Source organism: Acanthochromis polyacanthus, chromosome 1 (genome assembly GCF_021347895.1).
Source record: "Acanthochromis polyacanthus isolate Apoly-LR-REF ecotype Palm Island chromosome 1, KAUST_Apoly_ChrSc, whole genome shotgun sequence".
NCBI lineage: Eukaryota > Metazoa > Chordata > Actinopteri > Pomacentridae > Acanthochromis > Acanthochromis polyacanthus.
Window position 1 is genome coordinate 68,529,703 of NC_067113.1, and position 18,719 is coordinate 68,548,421.

The 18,719-nt window shown below is 40.5% G+C and overlaps 1 protein-coding gene across 1 annotated transcript in view; it reads left to right on the forward strand.

Moving 5' to 3' along the window:
- The window catches only part of large1 (LARGE xylosyl- and glucuronyltransferase 1), a 179,401-nt gene that overhangs the window by 116,611 nt on the left and 44,071 nt on the right, over window positions 1–18,719 (forward strand). Inside the window, exon 7 of the mRNA XM_051953994.1 lies at window positions 14,434–14,538. Coding sequence (XP_051809954.1) covers window positions 14,434–14,538 — 105 coding nt within the window. The remainder of the gene's footprint in view (window positions 1–14,433; window positions 14,539–18,719) is intronic.

Sequence of the window (18,719 nt, forward strand, 5' to 3'; positions counted from 1 at the left end):
GGTCACGTGGTCTTGTGCCCATTGCACGGCGGTGTCTTGTTGTCAGTAGAGTCACCTGCAACGGTCGTCTGGCATTTAAGCCAAAGCGGTGGAGTCGGTTCCAAATGGTTTGTCTGGAAACCCTAGCACCCCTCACTTCTGGTAAACAGGCCTGCAGCTGTTTGGCAGTTGAATAACGGTGTCTGAGTGCATAGGTCCTTAGGTACTGGTCATCATTGTGGTCCATCACTTGTGGCGCTCCACTCCTGGGTCTGTCACCAACACTGCCAGTAGTTGTGTGTCTTGCTGCAAGTCTGCTGATGACCCTTTGAGACACACCAAGTTCACCAGCAACATCTGACTGCCTGGTACCGACCTGAAGCCATGCTATGGCCAGGTGACGCTGCTTGTCCATTAAGTGAAGTGTTGTTCATTGTTGCTTGAACTGGGAATGACTTTGTGACAATACTAGCTTTTTATACCCCCAGAATGTTGAAATGAATGCCACATTGAAAACGGTTGTCTTTTTGCATTTTTTGGTATTGGCCCCAATATTTAAAGTGCACTGTGCACAGTGAGACCATTACTTGGAAAACACAAAATGAGGTATGTCTAGCACCCTAATACAATTGCTTCCCTATCCCTAAAATCACTGAAGTGAAACAAACACCTTATGTGTGAAATCCACTGAGGACCTCACAATATCCCTAACTTGTTGTGAGTAGTGTATATCCAGCCTGTCCTCATAGAAAAAACGACCACATAGGTCGTCTGTACATGCCCGTATTACGACCGAGTGTTACGTTTTGACATTAAGTGACTTCTCGCGGTTGAGTAAATATCGACACTCCAGTGTCTCAGCTGAAACGTCACCATGAACAAACTTTTACCTAACACTATCCCTATCCCTAACCCTAACCCTAACCCTAAACCCGTGTTGCGAATGTGAGGAAAAAGCCGTTTCGTGAGTTAAATCCCGTAATGCGTTCCTGTCTCCTGTATGGGCGCTAACGTAAATACGCTTTTATGGGTCGTATTCCGGGGGAACGTTACATACAACCTGTGTGGTCGTATGAGTTTGAGGACTTGTTGTGTATATCACCAGATCTCAGTCAAGTTTCATGTAAGAAGCGAAAGTCTGGGCACCTGGATAGCTCAGCTGACTGTACAGGCGACCCATGAACAGGGGCTATAGTACCTGATGCAGCGGTCATGGGTTTGAATCCAGCTCATGGCAATTTACTGCATGTCATTCCCCCAAGCCCCAACCCATATTTCCTGTCTCTCTCTCACTGTCCTATGTCATAAAGACAAAAATAACCAAAAAATAATACTTTAAAGAAGAGACAGATTTACTGCCAGTTAGAGTAATTGCTTTGTTGGGGAGGGAATAAGGTGAGCAGTTGGAGTGATGGTGTCTACTGGTAATATGGACAGGAATACAGAGAGGTTGTACAGCAGTATGATCATTCCACACGGGGAGGCTGATGGGGTAATCCTAAAAGGTGTGATGGGGGCTGGAAATGGGTGTGTCTGTGTTCTGGACCGATGAGCTGAGATACTGTCGGTGTTGTGGTGAGGCTGTGACGGAGATGAGGAGGAGCAGGGAACACTTCCCAAACATCTCATCACTGCTTTTTCCAGAGATTATGCTGAGAAGCAGAGGTTTTTGAATGGAATGAGGTACATTGATTTGGCTTTTCAATGGAGTGGGAAGCCACCCGACGCTGTTGTCCACAGCAACAAAGAAGTTGCAGCTGCCAAGGCCATTGTTGGAGGGGAGTTCAGGTGAGGAGTATCAACCTGGTGGACCAGAGCGTCATCGGACAGGAGTGCGTAGAAGTTGGAGAGACTCAATCCATGAGGTGAAGCAGCTCTGTCTGAGGACCCCTTGCAGCCGTAGACCACCACCACCGACCAAGACAGAATTATAGACAGGCAAAAGTAAACAAAACCTTATGCGGAACTGTGCATGTGGCACTGAAATGCTTCAGTATTCCCACCTTCTCCAAACCTGACTTTCTATACACACTTAAGCCAAAATGACACATTACCCATTTAGTCAGTGCATTTGGGCCCTTTTCTTCCCCTGGTCACTATTGGCTTTTTAAATGTAGGAATACATGAGTAGCAAAGGTAGGAGAGTGTAGTGTAGGGAAGAACACAGGGAAATAGCACTTGTGATTGGGATTGTGCAAGTGATTAATGGTGGAAGGCTTTGAAGATGAGTTAACTCTGTGGTTTGACACAACAATATCGGCAAGGCCTTAAGAGTTTCCTCAACTGCTGCCCCATGAAACAAAATCTTTCCATTTTGTAGATATTAATGAGTACTTTTGCACCATTTAGATGTTATCCAAATTGCCAAATTTGCTGGGAGAATTCCAAAGCATGAAACCTGAGATGGCCTTATAACATTTTTAAAGAGATATATTGAAAAAAATAATCAAAGCTGTCCTGCTTGTGCAGTTACCATGCAAAACGGTATCCATCCTAATGGCACAAGTAGGTCACCATGACAACGGCACTACATTATGACATCATGCGTTCCCTCATTCCCCTGCCATCTGTAATCAGCAGAACAAATGGCAGATGAGCTTTGGCAGTGTAAACCTCCAACTACCTGTCCTTGAATTAGGAACACTTAAGTGCATTGCAGCGTTCTAAGTGTACGAGACATCATTTCTCTCTTATTCAGCAGTCCAAACCTCATGTGACAGAGATGCTTTTTAGCTGATCACTCGGTGCTCAAGGACACCATGACAGAGACAGTGACTTTCCTCGCTACTTTGTTTTGTCTGGTGATTTCATTAAGTTTCTTGTGTTTGCTGTGTCTGTGAAAGTCAGAGTAAACAGTAAAAAGTAGCAGTTTTCTCTTTTCATCTTCCACAGAGCTTTGTTGAATTCTTAAGGAAACACTTAAAACTTGATGATTAAAGGGAGAATTTTATATACAATTTGGCTCCATAATGATTCAGCTTGTTATTGAAATCAAACAAAATCAGATTCTGTTTATTCTTTCATCTTTCAGTTGCATCACTTTATTTTAAAATGATGGCCCCAGACCTTGAACAACAGCCCACATTAACTTTCATCGTTTGCCGGTTATGTAGCTAGCTAGTTCTCCAAATATAGCAATTTAAAACTATCTTTCATGTTAAATACTGTGATCCTTATTCTCAAATATCACTGCTAACCAAAATTGTCTATCACATCCCTTCTTCTCAGCTGAATGGCTCCGAAAGTATTTATGGCAGCAAGGTGTAGGACGTGTTTTTATTGCAATGATGTTCTGGTCGAATGAAAAGCCTCACATCCGGTAATTAACATACAGGAGAACATGCTGTAGTTCAGGAAGATAAGATAATCCTTTATTGCTCCCCACGCAGGGGAAATCCACATTGTTCCAGGAGCAAACATATTTACATCAGCAGTAAACATATATGTAATAATAATATGTACAAGGACGAACCATGAAAATGAATAAATGCAGTACTGACACACTGTAGACAACAGCAATATAAAATGGCTATAAAGTAAGTTCAAATAAAATAAACAATATAGAGGAGAGCATCCTTTAATTGAGACTGATTATAATTTTTGTGGTAGGATCACGTTTTTTTTTTTTTACAAAAGAGTTCAGTCCTGCAGCAGCCATATCAGTTACGATCATTTCTCTTTTTCAATCTGTGAAGTGAGATATGTGACACAACATAAACATTACAATCAGCTGTTGTTGCCCTCAGCTAAAACAGTTTTTCATTAGTACATAGAGTAATGATTTACTCAACCTTAGACTTGATGTGCATGTTGGATCTATAAATGTGCTTCACACGAGTCTCATCAAGGCCAAGCCAGAAAAGCACTAGACAGCGTGCCTCAGTGGGAGGCTAAAACCATTTTTAGTCACATTGGCTTGCTGTAAGGCTGCACAGCTGGAGCTGGGGGCCAGGGGAGCTGCGGATGTCACTGGCCTTTACTTTAATCTGTCAAAAAATATTTGCATGAATATTTCTGTCTAATATTCATCTGCATTTCAGCATTTCCTTATGATGTTAAAGAAAATATTTCATTCTCATTATTTTCTCCCCTTCCAGTTATCATTGCATGATTTTGAGTACTTTGGCATTCTAGAAAATCCTAACTGTCATATGTATTCACTTATAATATAACCACAAGGCAGAGCACAGCACATTCATATGCATTGACTGGATTCAACAATCTTATAACTAATCATGTGTAACCTGTGATTCTATTGGAAAAATCAACCAAATCAAAATAAATAAATAGTCACTCTATTGTTAGGAGGGAAAAATGACAAAAAATAAACTGCTTGCACAAGACCCTGCAAAAAGGAAGCAAAAAATGTGGAAACAAATGAGAGATAGAAGACAAAATAGAACATACTAGAAAAATGAAATTACTGTAAGACAGTAAGCTTATGAAGAGGAGCAAAGTGTCAGCAGGTTGTTGGAAGATATATTCAGCAAAATGAAATATGTTGTGCAGAGATGTAAGTTATCTATAGTAAGTGGAACTGCCATATTTTTCCATTATTGGTAAAACCTCTGGGCACTTGGGAAGTGTTGTGAACCTCCACTGAGCTTGTATGTTTGAGATCATGAGCAGATCTTTTCTTTCTCCAAACGTAAGTCTTTCCATCACTTTGTTAAAGTTTCATCTTTGTCTCATCAGTCCATAAAACTTTGTCCCAGAATTTCTGAGGCTCATTTATATACTTTCTGTCATAATCCAGCCTGGCCTTCCTATTCTTGTTGCTAATGAGTGGTTAGCATCTTCTGGTGTAGCTTCTGTACTTTTGTTCATCAAGTCTTCTGCCAACAGTAGATTGTGATACCTTCACTCCTGCTCTCTGGATGTTGTTGCTGATGTCAGTAACTTGTTTTAGGGTTTTTCTTTACAGCTCTCACAATGTTTCTGTTGTTAACTGCTGCTATTTTCCTTGGTCTAACCTGTTCAATGTATGTTAATTAGTACACCAGTGGTTTCTTTCTTCTTCAGGACATTCTCAGTGGTTGTACTGTTCTATGGTCAGTATTTGTGCAATGGCTCTGATTGATGTTCCATCCTCTCTCAACTTCACAATCGCTTGTTTTTCCCCCACAGACAGCTCTTTGGTTTTCATGTTGGTTACACCTCTAACTATAGATGTGGTCTGCAGAGTTAAAACCCAAATCCGAAAGTGAACCTAGAAATTGAGCACTATTTATTGTTTGAATAATCAATATATGAGGACACATCAGAGCAACAAAACACACCTGTCAGTCACATGTTCCTATACTTTTGCTCATTAAAAATGGTTGTGTTCAAACAAAAGTTGCTGTCTTCTAAGTTGTGTATCAGATCCAGAAATAAATACCTGGAAATGAAAGCAGAAATGTTGATCTCTTGTCTCATATTCATCATTTGATGTCAAACCCAAATGTTTTCAGTCTACAGCAAAAATAAATGAACTGGCCTCACTGTTGCAATACTTTTGGAGGGAATGTATGTTCTCATGTAGTGAACATTTTATCCAGGCAACACTTCATATATTTCTATTTTATTCATTGTCTTTGCCTCCAGACTAGACCGCCAATACAGCTGTTCATGAAAGAATCCTTGCAAGTTTCCAGATTTAAAACTATGCCTGTAGGCCCTATCTCAGTTTTTCTCTGTTGATGGTCAAAGTTTTGTTTGTATCTTATTCTGTATTTTTTAGCAATTGGCAAACAGCTGGTTTTCTTCCTGTCTTCTTCTACTCTGTTTTTTAAATCATGTGTGTCGTTGCCTGTACTACCACCCTCAGATTACACTGCACAGCTTAGATTATTTGAAAACAGCCTAATTTGCAATTTTGTTTTTACATTTTTTTGGCCACATTTCAAAAGTTTGCTTCAGATTCTCTTGACAGCTGAATGGAAGCACATCAAATAGCATAATATCATCATATCTTCACAGTACAACTCCTACTATGGACCAATACAGTGACTTGAAAGCATGAACAGTCGCTATGTAATCGCTTTGAGACACTTCAAGTTGCTTTGGTGCAATGTATTTCTCTGGTAATGCTGTTCAGTATTCCCATGTTATCTGGGATAGGAGGATGACTTGGTGGAGTGAATCATGGATGTTGGTCATGCTGACCCTAGCATTCATCTTTACTTGTATCAGCACCACTGACTCAGCAGTAAAAACTCCCACTGATCTCCTGGTACCTCTCCACAGCTAATTTAGGAAGTCCTCACTCTTCTCTCAGCTGCCTGCATGCTGACAGATGGTGGCCAGATCCACTCTACTCAGACTGTAGTCCCCAAATAGCAGGTGCATATACATACATATACGTATGTATATACGTGTGTGTGTAAAAGATTAATGGCAACTATGCAGTGTAATGCACAATAATCTGTTTTCAAGATTTGAAAAACTTGATGCAGCATCTGACATGTTTGCTTGACTTTAGATAGCAGGAATAAAGAAAGACTTTATTGATGGGAAGTTTTAAAGCAGGGCCTTTCTTTTCTGATGAAACTAAGTGGAGCTGTATTGATTTATTTTCCTTTTTTCATGCCTGTCATGGCTCACTGACTTGGATACCCAATATCTGACTGTTTTTGAGAAAGCGGGTAGTTAAGACTTTACGTTCAGTTGCACATCAGTTTTTCTCATTGTCGATGTTTGGATTTAGTCAAAGAGTTTTGTTAGAAAGGGCCTGTTGTAGTGTCTATCTCATTTGCTGGTCTGAAACATAAACTATACCACAGAGAATGGCGATTAAAAGAAAGGCTTAAAGCGGCTCTAAGCAATTCAATCTTGAAAAAAAATCTAATATAAATCCCAGATATACACCCGGCAGAGAAGAAAATTAAAAGATTGTCTGTTTGGAAGAGGCAAGTGAATGCCTGTCCACATTCACAGTAGTTTGTCTTGTTGGCACTTTGAGAAACCCTTACCTTTCTTCTGACATATTTTCAGAATCCTCAAACACTGTTCTAACTCTCCAGAGGAGAGAACATCTTCCACTGAACTTAACCTCTTAAGCCCTGGCCATATTTTCAGAAAAAAACGCCGGGATTTCTTCGGCCCACCCGTGGGCCGACCGGGCTTAAGATGTTAATCAAGATTTTTATGTTTCTGTTGTATTTTGGAATTTGTGTTTACTTTGTTTTCCTACTATCCAGCGGACTGCCACATTTGTTTTAATTCAGCTGTGTTGCCACAAATAGTTGAGTTATTGAGGATTTCAGCAATACCTTCAGAGCAACAGTCCTTTTAAATAGTCCTTCAGCTTTTTCAAACATTTCTAGTTCATGTACTCATAGAAAAACAACAGTGCTGATATTGGGTAATTGGGTACATGAGGCTTTGCCTGCTGTATTTACCGCTCATGTGCTCACAGTTTTCCTGTGCATTAGGAAGTACTAGTGACATTTTAAGTGCACTCATTTTTATTTGTCTGACTGCTAGTGTTTCTTGACTATTTTCACTTTATGGTGGTAATGTCACTGTGTCCCTGTATCTCAGCATTTAGCAAGATCAGTACAGTATTCTAACCAACAGGACTATTCTAACCAGTGCTGTGAGCTGTGAAGACAAGGTCACATGTTAGCTTTCTCTTCATCAAATTCAATTTGGCTTTTTTTTCTTGATTGGTAATCACATGCTGAGTTGTAATTCTTGTGATTGCAGTTATCAGGCATTATACGGTATGTGGACTATGTATTTGCAAGTAGAAGTTTATTTTATTTATTTATTTATTTAACCTTTACCAGGTGATTTAGTTAAGAACAAGCTCTCATTTTCAATAGCGACCTGGTCAAGAACCAAAAGGAGATATATCATTGGCTTATGCTCCCTTACTATTATAAACTAAAGAAAAAATATGATCACAAGAAAGATAAACTTAAAGACAATTGTGTTGACTTCAGAACTTGCATGTGATTGAACAACCGTTGGTGGGTGTACAACAGTGTGCTTTTTCATGGAATTGATTTAAATGTCATTAGCTGCAGTTAATTACACACATTTCTCACTTTTTTTCTTGTAAACTTGATTCACCTTCATAAACTATACTATATGATAAACTCAGACCAAATACTGATGTGACATCCCAGTGAAACTCAGCAGTGTTTTGTGTTTGAGCTCTAATTGTCCTGTTCAGCCTTCACCTTCATGGCTTCATTCATGCCCTTTTCAAATCATGCATGTTATATTGTTTTCTGTTTTGTTAAATGTAATTGTGTGCGGGTTTGAAATAAACTTTTCTGAATCTGAATCAGGTCTGTGTTCTTTGTTTTGCAGCCTTTCTAAAGTGGGCTGCCTGTTCTCAGCTGCCTGCTCCAATAAGCTCTCATTAATCTTCCTTACAGCCTTCATTAAAGCTGCTACCACTACACCCTTGCCCTTCTCTCCAGGCTCCTATCTCTTCCTTAATGCCCATCTCCTCAACCTTTATCTCTGCCCAGCTTGCCTTCCATAATCTCTCATCCTGAACCAGATGTACCTCCCTTCCCCGAACATCCCTTCATCTTCACAATCTGTCTTTTTTATTTTGTTTTTCCACCTCCTTTCCTGTCTTTTGTATACCTTTTGTGTACAGGCTCAAAAACTTTAAATTCGTTTGAGTCGAGTACTGAATTCAATTTTCACCTCATCTTAGGCAGCGATGTGCCATCTATGCGGTGGCAAACTTTTCTGCCATTTTGTCATTGACTCTGACATAAAAGCCCACTTTATGAAGGGATTCTGTTTCTGTTGGCTCTATGGTGAACTACCTGACCCTGAAGTGTCTGCCTTTCCTTTCCTCCAACTTCTGTGTCTGTCTGCACACAGTCCAAGCTGTAGGGAAGCCAAGAACCAGCAATTATCCAGAGATCATGGCTCTGTTATATCCTTCTCTTAAGATATAATCAATGATGTCTTTATTGAAGCCATAATTTGTTTTTAAGATGTTATCCTAAAATGTGATCACTGAGTTATCACATGTATCAACCTGAACTATAAACAGGTCTTTATTATTACTGATTTGATTTGTTATTATGTTGGGTCATGTTCAGTTGACATTGAAGCCACTGTTTTCTGCTCTACATCAATTTTACTATGCTGTTTGCTGTTGAAAGGCTTACTCAGTGTTCACATATTTTAACAAAGTTACTATGATGTCTACAGCACTAATTCCATCCATATCCACTGCTCTTTGTTATACAGTCTGTGGCTTCAACACACTTTATCAGTTCAGTAAAATGCTTTTTTGAATTCACTGATTATTTCTATTTGCTTTTATTTTGTTGTTGTCTTAATAGTGTAAAGCTCTAATTTCACAATTAAAGTCTTTCAGTGGTTTAGTTCCCTTCTTTCCTGGAAGGCATTGAATCATCTGCATGAAGTGCTACATTAGAGGTAGACTAGTGTAGTAGTAGGCAAACAGGCAGAAGCAGGCGTGACTAAAAGAAAGTCGTGAATGAAAGGGGTATTCCTGAACCACATTGACATTTGTCTTTAAAAATATATTGGCTGATATTTTTATGCATTTATTATTTTGAAACATGCAATATAATGAAACAAGAAAAGCACTCGGAGAGCGCAGTACTCAGCCAAGGCTGCTCAGTCATATGATTTCAGATGGATGAGATCTTTAAACAAGTCGTGGTCGTCAGCGGTGGATTTGTAGTAGGATCACAATTATGTGATTGTCAGCAGCCAGCTGATGCAGTGTTCACTTGTTGTCATGGTTACAGTGACACCGTGATGCTGTCGTGCAATGATACAGAAATATTTAACAAATGTGTGGATTCAGACCATAAGCCATATCACTGCCAAAATCTAATCACTTGGTCCTTCTGTCATTCCTGACCTTTCATCCAAATGCCGTATCCGTAGCCCCACAGGCTACGGATACGGCACTTTCCATTTGCCAGACAGATACGGACCCGTACGCGAGTCTCGCGAGTCAAGAAGCTGCTAACCACTGCAAACTGTTGAAAGGTAAGCAAAGGTTAAGGTTAGGGTTAGTGTTAGGGTCAGGTTTAGGGTCCGTACCTGTAGTACCAATGCTACCGGTCCGTACCGCTAGCGTCTACCGGGAGTCACGTGACCAGATCTCGCGTATCTGATTGGCAAATGGCAAGTGCCGTATCCGTAGTCCACAGGCTACGGGTACGGGTCCGTACCTCTAGGAACAACCTTCTGAGTAACGTTGCTAACAGACAGACAGACAGACAGACAGACAGACAAACCAACGTCAATCGTTACATAACTCTGCCGCATTTCTTGGCAGAGTAATAGTGCAAAATACTCTCTGCAGTTAAACCAGTGAAGTGGAAACGTGATTTCTGAATCACCCCAACATGTCTTTGGGATATATCTTAGAGGTATGTTGGGGTGATTTTCTCATGAGAAGTGGTTTGGAGATGTCACTCATCCTCTGAGAAATGGTTAGACAGCCATCTTTTGACAGGACTTGTACTGATTAGCCCCGCTGAGAGTCTTCTGCCCTTCACTCATTAAAGTTTGTATCTGTAATGAAGCTGCTTTTCTGTCTCTCAGTGAATGAAACTGGATGTATTGATCTGATGGTGTGCTCTCTTTTGGTCTGCCTAAGCATGCTTTGCATGCAACTGATCCTGTTTCACAAAGAGCTTTGGAGGGCCTTGCAGTGCTCTCTTATAAACCCTGTTTATCCTGGAGTTGATGCTGAGAAAATTCCCTCTTTGCATGAAATCACTATTTGACTTCTGACACTTGAACTTACCTCTTGTTCCATGTTTCCAGTATCACAATGCTACTTAATGAGCAATGAAAACTTGAGTCACAGCGATGTATCTACCAGCTGAACATTGACTACCCACTGATTTGTTGAGGTCACCCCCTGAGTGCCATCGAGACCTCACTTCAATGGAAGGATGCCACTCAAAGAAATCTGACCTTTTATTTTGTTCAAATTCTTAGAACCCAACAGACACACAATGCACACAAATGTGCATCCCTTTTTCTTCATTTAATGTTTAAGCATTGTAGTGAATTGGAGCACATATCGAACTAGAAAAGCACTCAGAGAGCGCAGACCTACGCCAAGGATATTGACATTCCCACAGAGAGGAAAACAGGAAACCCATGCAGTAAAGGATCATGAGCTGGAATTGAACCTGCATCCCTGACACAGTTCCGTTTATGAATTACCTTCTTAACCAGTTGAGCTATCTGGACACCTTGCTCCAATTTGTTGGACGACATACTAACCTATGATGTTTTTTGTCATATTTTGGACCACATACTAAAACATACTAAAAAATTCAAAGTGATCCAGAATCCAGGATCCTTTCCGGATTGCCACCAAAATTAAATCAGCTCTTCCTCTTACCATAGTCTACATCCCCTCAAAATTTCATCTGAATCTGCCCAGGCGTTTTTGAGTTATCTTGCTAACAGACGCACAAATGCCGGGTGTCACATAACCTCCTTGGCGGAGGTAATGAAACTTTACACTATAACAGCACAGCCAGCTTCTGGTCTGTGTCCCTAAGGGTCGATGAAAAATAGGATTTTGAATTTCAATTAAATGTAATCATACATCTCTGTCTATTTCCACACCCACTACTCTCATTTGATTTACTCAGAAAAGTCTGCATATACAGTGCCTTGTGAAAGTATTCGGCCCCCTTGAACTTTTCAACCTTTCGCCACATTTCAGGTTTCAAACATAAAGATATAAAATTTTAATTTTTTGTCAAGAATCAACAACAAGTGGGACACAATCGTGAAGTGGAATGAAATTTATTGGATATTTTAAACTTTTTTAACAAATAAAAACCTGAAAACTGGGGCGTGCAATATTATTCGGCCCCCTTGCATTAATACTTTGTAGCGCCACCTTTTGCTGCAATTACAGCTGCAAATCGCTTGGGGTATGTCTCTATCAGTTTTGCACATCGAGAGACTGAAATTCTTGCCCATTCTTCCTTGCAAAACAGCTCAAGCTCAGTGAGGTTGGATGGAGAGCGTTTGTGAACAGCAGTCTTCAGCTCTGCCCACAGATTCTCGATTGGATTCAGGTCTGGACTTTGACTTGGCCATTCTAACACCTGGATACGTTTATTTGTGAAGCATTCCATTGTAGATTTGGCTTTATGTTTTGGATCATTGTCCTGTTGGAAGATAATTCTCCGTCCCAGTCTCAGGTCTTTTGCAGACTCCAACAGGTTTTCTTCAGAATGCTCCTGTATTTGGCTCCATTCATCTTCCCATCAATTTTAACCATCTTCCCTGTCCCTGCTGAAGAAAAGCAGGCCCAAACCATGAGGCTGCCACCACCATGCTTGACAGTGGGGATGGTGTGTTCAGGGTGATGAGCTGTGTTGCTTTTACGCCAAACATATCGTTTTGCATTGTGGCCAAAAAGTTCGATTTTGGTTTCATCTGACCAGAGCACCTTCTTCCACATGTTTGCTGTGTCTCCCAGGTGGCTTGTGGCAAATTTCAAACGAGACTTTTTATGGATATCTTTGAGAAATGGCTTTCTTCTTGCCACTCTTCCATAAAGGCCAGATTTGTGCAGTGTACGACTGATTGTTGTCCTATGGACAGACTCTCCCACCTCAGCTGTAGATCTCTGCAGTTCATCCAGAGTGATCATGGGCCTCTTGGCTGCATCTCTGATCAGTCTTCTCCTTGTTCCAGGTGAAAGTTTAGAGGGACGGCCGGGTCTTGGTAGATTTGCAGTGGTCTGATACTCCTTCCATTTCAATATGATTGCTTGCACAGTGCTCCTTGAGATGCTTAAAGCTTGGGAAATCTTTTTGTATCCAAATCCGGCTTTAAACTTCTCCACAACAGTATCTCGGACCTGCCTGGTGTGTTCCTTGGTCTTCATGATGCTCTCTGCACTTTAAACAGAACCCTGAGACTATCACAGAGCAGGTGCATTTATACGGAGACTTGATTACACACAGGTGGATTCTATTTATCATCATCAGTCATTTACGACAACATTGGATCATTCAGAGATCCTCACTGAACTTCTGGAGTGAGTTTGCTGCACTGAAAGTAAAGGGGCCGAATAATATTGCACGCCCCACTTTTCAGGTTTTTATTTGTTAAAAAAGTTTAAAATATCCAATAAATTTCGTTCCACTTCACGATTGTGTCCCACTTGTTGTTGATTCTTGACAAAAAATTAAAATTTTATATCTTTATGTTTGAAGCCTGAAATGTGGCGAAAGGTTGAAAAGTTCAAGGGGTCCGAAAACTTTCGCAAGGTACTGTATATGGAGCTCATATCATACGAAAGAGCTTGTTATATATTTGTATGTACCAAATGTATCACATTATGAAGACAAATCAACCGTCTACACAGTAATATCTTTATTCTTTTCTTTACCCATTTTCTCATTCTTGCTTCTCTGTAAAAAAGTCTCTTTTCCCTTTGCTGTTACACATGACCCATAAGGTTACCCAGGTACAGATCGTGTTAATACTAAATGTAGAAGGGATTAAAATTCCTACCCCTCAGTGTTTTTAATTGGTCTTACTTGGACATGCTATTCGATGGCTACTATTTCACACATTATGAATTACTATTTTAATACAAGCTTTTATATAATTCTGTTTGTGATAATTGTTTCTATCAGTAATATAGTGTGTAGGTTTGCTTGCTGTACCCAGATTCATCTCTAAACTTATCTATTTTTTTTAAATTCCCGCTTTCACTCAGGGAAGATAGGAATGACTCAGAAATGACACCAACTTGGATGGACCATAATAATTTTCTCAAAATGCTGACATTGATTTTCCACAGCCTTTCATGGTTTTGAATTTGTCTGAACTGAATTCGAAAAAAAAATCTCCAAATTACCCGCTGATGTATGAGTAGACAAGTGAGACTAAAAGAAGCATATTTACTTCCGCCAAGGAGGTTATGTGACACCCGGCGTTTGTGTGTCTGTCTGTCTGTGAGCAAGATAACTCAAAAACGCCTGGGCAGATTCAGATGAAATTTCGAGGGGATGTAGACTATGGTAAGAGGAAGAGCTGATTTAATTTTGGTGGCAATCCGGAAAGGATCCTGGATTCTGGATCACTTTTTATTTTTTAGTATGTTTTAGTATGTGGTCCAAAATATGACAAAAACATCATAGGTTAGTATGTCGTCCAACAAATTGGAGCAAGGTGTCCAGATAGCTCAAGTGGTTAAGAAGGTGATTTGTAAACAGAACTGTGTCAGAGACACAGGTTTGATTCCAGCTCATGATCCTTTACTGTATGGGCTTCCTGTTTTCCTCTCTATCCTTGGCGGAGGTCTGCACTCTCTGAGTGCTTTTCTAGTTGAAAAATGTCATCATAAAATAACTCCTTGAACTTTGCATTTTAAAATTATGCAATACTGATGGAAAATTGCTCATCACTGTTGGAGACAAACTGGAGAAAAGACATTCATGGTGTTGTTTTTGTTGTGTTTAGGTCAGCAGGTTCTGGGTCTGGTGGAGAACCAGAGCGACTGGTACCTCGGGAACCTGTGGAAGAATCATCGACCCTGGCCTGCTCTGGGCAGAGGCTTCAACACTGGTCAGTACATGATGGTGTGCTGTTAGCATATTAGCACAGTGGGCTACTCTGGGAAAATGATAAATCTTTGTCACAGTCATATACTACACAGTAAATTTGATAAGTCTGTGTGGGACCAGAGTGAGAACAGAGACAGATTTATTGTATAAATTAAACCGATTAAAGAAAGCCAGTGTGCAGGCTGTAGTCACTTGATTTTGGTGTGTGCCGTTTATGGACAGTCACAGCTGCGATGCTCAAAAATTTTGCAGATGATGGTGGAACAGGAAGATCTAAGAAGACTGAAGTGTCTTTAATGTTGCTTGCATTATTGTGCTCCAGAGTGGTTTTTCCTGTCACTGTGGATGTTTTGTTGATGTCCAAACCTGGAAGAGCTGGGAGCAAAGATACACTGTCTTTATTCACCAGGTGTATTTTTGCTACAGCAGCCCACATACATAAAGTGTGAATCTCATTCATAACACAAATACAGTATATAACAGAAGTAAGCACTTCTCTGTCCAATCGAAATTAAATGTCAAGTGATTTGAAATTATATGAACTTACAGTAATTGCACACTTTATTTGTAGAACAGTAGTGTATTTGCTCTTTTGTAAATTTAAAAACTAACTATGGGGTCAGTCAGTGTAAGTTCAAATAGCAGTGTTGGTCCACTGTCTCAGATTTGGTCTTTTTCAGTTTACTTATTTGTCATTTAGGGACCAGAACTAAGATCTGTGGAGAATTTAGAGAATTTCATGTTTCCTGACTTGGATTTTTTTTTTCACCCTCTAAAGACCTCTTGCCTAGAAAGCAATTTATTTCAAATGCAGAAATAGCTCCCACAGCCATGACATTTGTGGAGAGAACAGAAAATAACAAAATAAGCTAACTTTGAACCAAGTCTGAGATGATACAGCAACAAATTTGCAGAATTCTTTTTGAAGAAAGAATTGGGATGATCTGTCATTCTGCAGATGCAATGTTTTTAGCTGTTCTTTGCAGCTATTTTGTCATGAAAAAAAACTCATAGGTGTTCCTTGTAATTTAAGTCAGGTTAAATATTTGGTAAGGTCATAGTTTCAGTGCTTTCCTCTTTATAGTTTCCATTGATTTTGGCAGTGTGCTTTGGATCATTATGATGCCAGATTCTGAAGACTGGGAGTCATTTTGTCAGCCAGCTCCCTGGCAGCTTTTACACTCATGCAATTTGATACAATTTTGAGTCATTTGACATTTAATTATTTTGGACATTTGAAACGTGACACAACCACGTTCAGTAGCAGAGCTGCACACTTGAGACTTGGACTCAAGTTGCAAAAATGACACTTTGCAAGTTGACTTGTCTGCTTTGAGACTAGGGATGTAAAAGTACACAAAATTCACCTAATGCTCTTGAGTTTTGGGGTCTCGGTCCATTACATTCCTGGTACAACAGAAACAAAACAGAAGAAATACATAAAGTAACATATTTTGTCATTTTTGACAAATATAAACAGGAAGCCCTTGCTCCAAAAGCAGCACCGGCTCGACTGAAGTTTGCTGTTGATCACATGGACAAAGATAAGACCTTCTGAAGGAAAGTTCTGTGGTCAGACAAAACACAAATCGAGCTGTTTGGCCACAGTGCCGAGCAATATGTTTGGAGGAGAAAAGGTGACACCTTTAACCCCAAGAACACCATGCCTACCATCAAGCACGGTGGTGGTAGTATTATTCTGTGGGGTTGTTTTGCTGCCAATGGAACTGGTGCTTTACAGAGAGTAAATGGTATAATGAAGAGAAGAATAGAATAGAATAGAATAGAATAGAATAGAATAGAATAGAATAGAATAGAATCACTTTATTCATTCCCGAAGGGAAATTCAGTAGGAGGATTACCTTCAAATTCTTCAAGATAACCTAAAATCATCACCCCGAAGGTTGGGTCTTGGGCACAGTTGGGTGTTCCAACAGGACAATGACCCCAAACACACATCAAAAGTGGTAATGGAATGGCTAAATCAGGCTAGAATTAAGGCTTTAGAATGGCCTTCCCAAAGTCCTGACTTAAATCCGATTGAGAACATGTGGACAATGCTGAAGAAACAAGTCCACGTCAGAAAGCCAACAAATTTAACTGAACTGCACCAATTCTGTCAAGAGGAGTGGTCAAAGATTCAACCAGAAGCTTGCCAGAAGCTTGTGGATGGCTACGAAAAGCGCCTACTTGAAGTGGAAATGGCCAAGGGACGTGTAACCAAATATTAGCATTGCTGTATGTATATTTTTGACCCAGCAGATTTGGTCACTTTTTCTGTTAACCCATAATAGTCATAAAAGAACCAAACTTCATGAATGTTTTTTGTGACAAAGAAGTATCTGTTCCAATCATTCTATCAGAGAAGAATTAGGCTACGTTCACACTGCAGGGCTTAATGCTGAATTCTGATTTTTTTGTGAAATCCGATTTTTTTTGCGAGTTTGTTCACATTTCCAATTAAATGCAACTTGTATGTGATCTCCTGTGTGAACCTCACACGACCCAAAAGTGTCTCACATGCGCAGAAGAGGACACAACAACGACACACGCAGGGAGCATGTTCAGTGTTTACGGAAGTAAACATGGGACAGCATATTTGTAACTTAATCGTTTTAAGGAGAAGGTCAAGAAGGAAGAGAGCCAGGATTTTGGCCCTGCCGTTTTGTGGGGCAGTGGCAGCAACGTCAGTCCAGAGACCTGTGTGAGTGCGGAGTCGCAGCCAGGAGTGGTGGGATAGTGGTGTGAGAGGCTTCACAGATGCGGACTTCATTCAGAATTTTCGAATGATAAGGGTGACCTTTACGTACATATGTGAGTGCCTCTTTTTAACACTCTCACGGCAAGACACACGTCTTCGGCAGCCCGAAGACATGTTTTGCTTGAACCCAGAATAGTGACGTTTGTCGTGTACCAATGACGTATAGGTCGGATAAATGTGACCTGGCCGTTCAGACTGAAGTCGCATGGCAAAAGATCCGCTACCTATCGAAATTAGTACCACATATCCAAGTGGCCTGGGTCTCATTTGAAAAAATCGGATCTGTGTCATTCAGACTGTCATGAAAAGATCAGATACAGGTCGCATAGGGGCAAAAAAATTGGATTTGGGTCACTTGAGCCTGCAGTGTGAACGTAGCTTTAGAGTTGTAGAAATTACTGGAAACTCAAGAGAGCCATGACATTATGTTCTTTACAACAGTATGTAAACAACTGTAAATCCTGTGCGAAATTGTATTTTTGTGTTCTGGAGCTCTGACGAACAGTCTGATGCATCTCCATAACTGAAGACACTTTTAGTTACAATAACTATTGCAAAAATAAAACTCAACATTTACATGAGAGTAATTCACCTTTTATTCAATGTATGTATGCATATGTTTTATTTGCTTTGTATCCAGTATGTCACCTAGTTTCTTCCTGCAGACATGGAAATGATTCTAAAATAGCAATCACTTATTCTTGTGCGAGTTCCTGCTTTTTGTTTCTAACTGCGTTGGTTTGTCTGTCTGTCTGCCTGACTGTCTGTTAGCAACACTACTCAACAATGGACATGAACGGATTTGCATGAAATTTTCAGGGAAAGTCAGAAATGATACAAGGACCAAGTGGTTTGATTGTGGCAGTGGTGTGGCTTATAGTCTGGATCCTTAGATTTGTTAAAGATTTCTGTATCATTGCGAGATAGCAGCACAGAGTCACTGTAACTATGACAACAAGTGAACACTACGTCAACTCGCTGCTGATGGTCCAACACGGTCTCACGGGGATTCGTGAAACTGTCACGTCAGTTTTTGTTTCGGTTTCGTGCGCACCAACACGATGTCGTCATGTTTTTCGTGCCGCTGCAACACGGTCTCACGGGGATTCGTGAAACTGTCACGTCAGTTTTTGTTTCGGTTTCGTGCGCACCAACACGATGTCGTCATGTTTTTCGTGCCGCTCACCACGAGCGAAACCCGCTGTGGTAATCACATCTGAAAGTGGTTTATACCGGCGGATTCATGACGATCTAAGCTGTCCATCGGCGTTTGCGGTGGCCGCTGCGGCCGCCGGACATTCTTTAAATTCCTATGCAAATTCGGCGGATTCATGACGATTTAAGCTGTCCATCGGCGTTTGCGGCCGCCGCCGCAGCCGCCATTGCGGCTGCCAGACATCTGGCCGCAGTGGCGGCCGCAG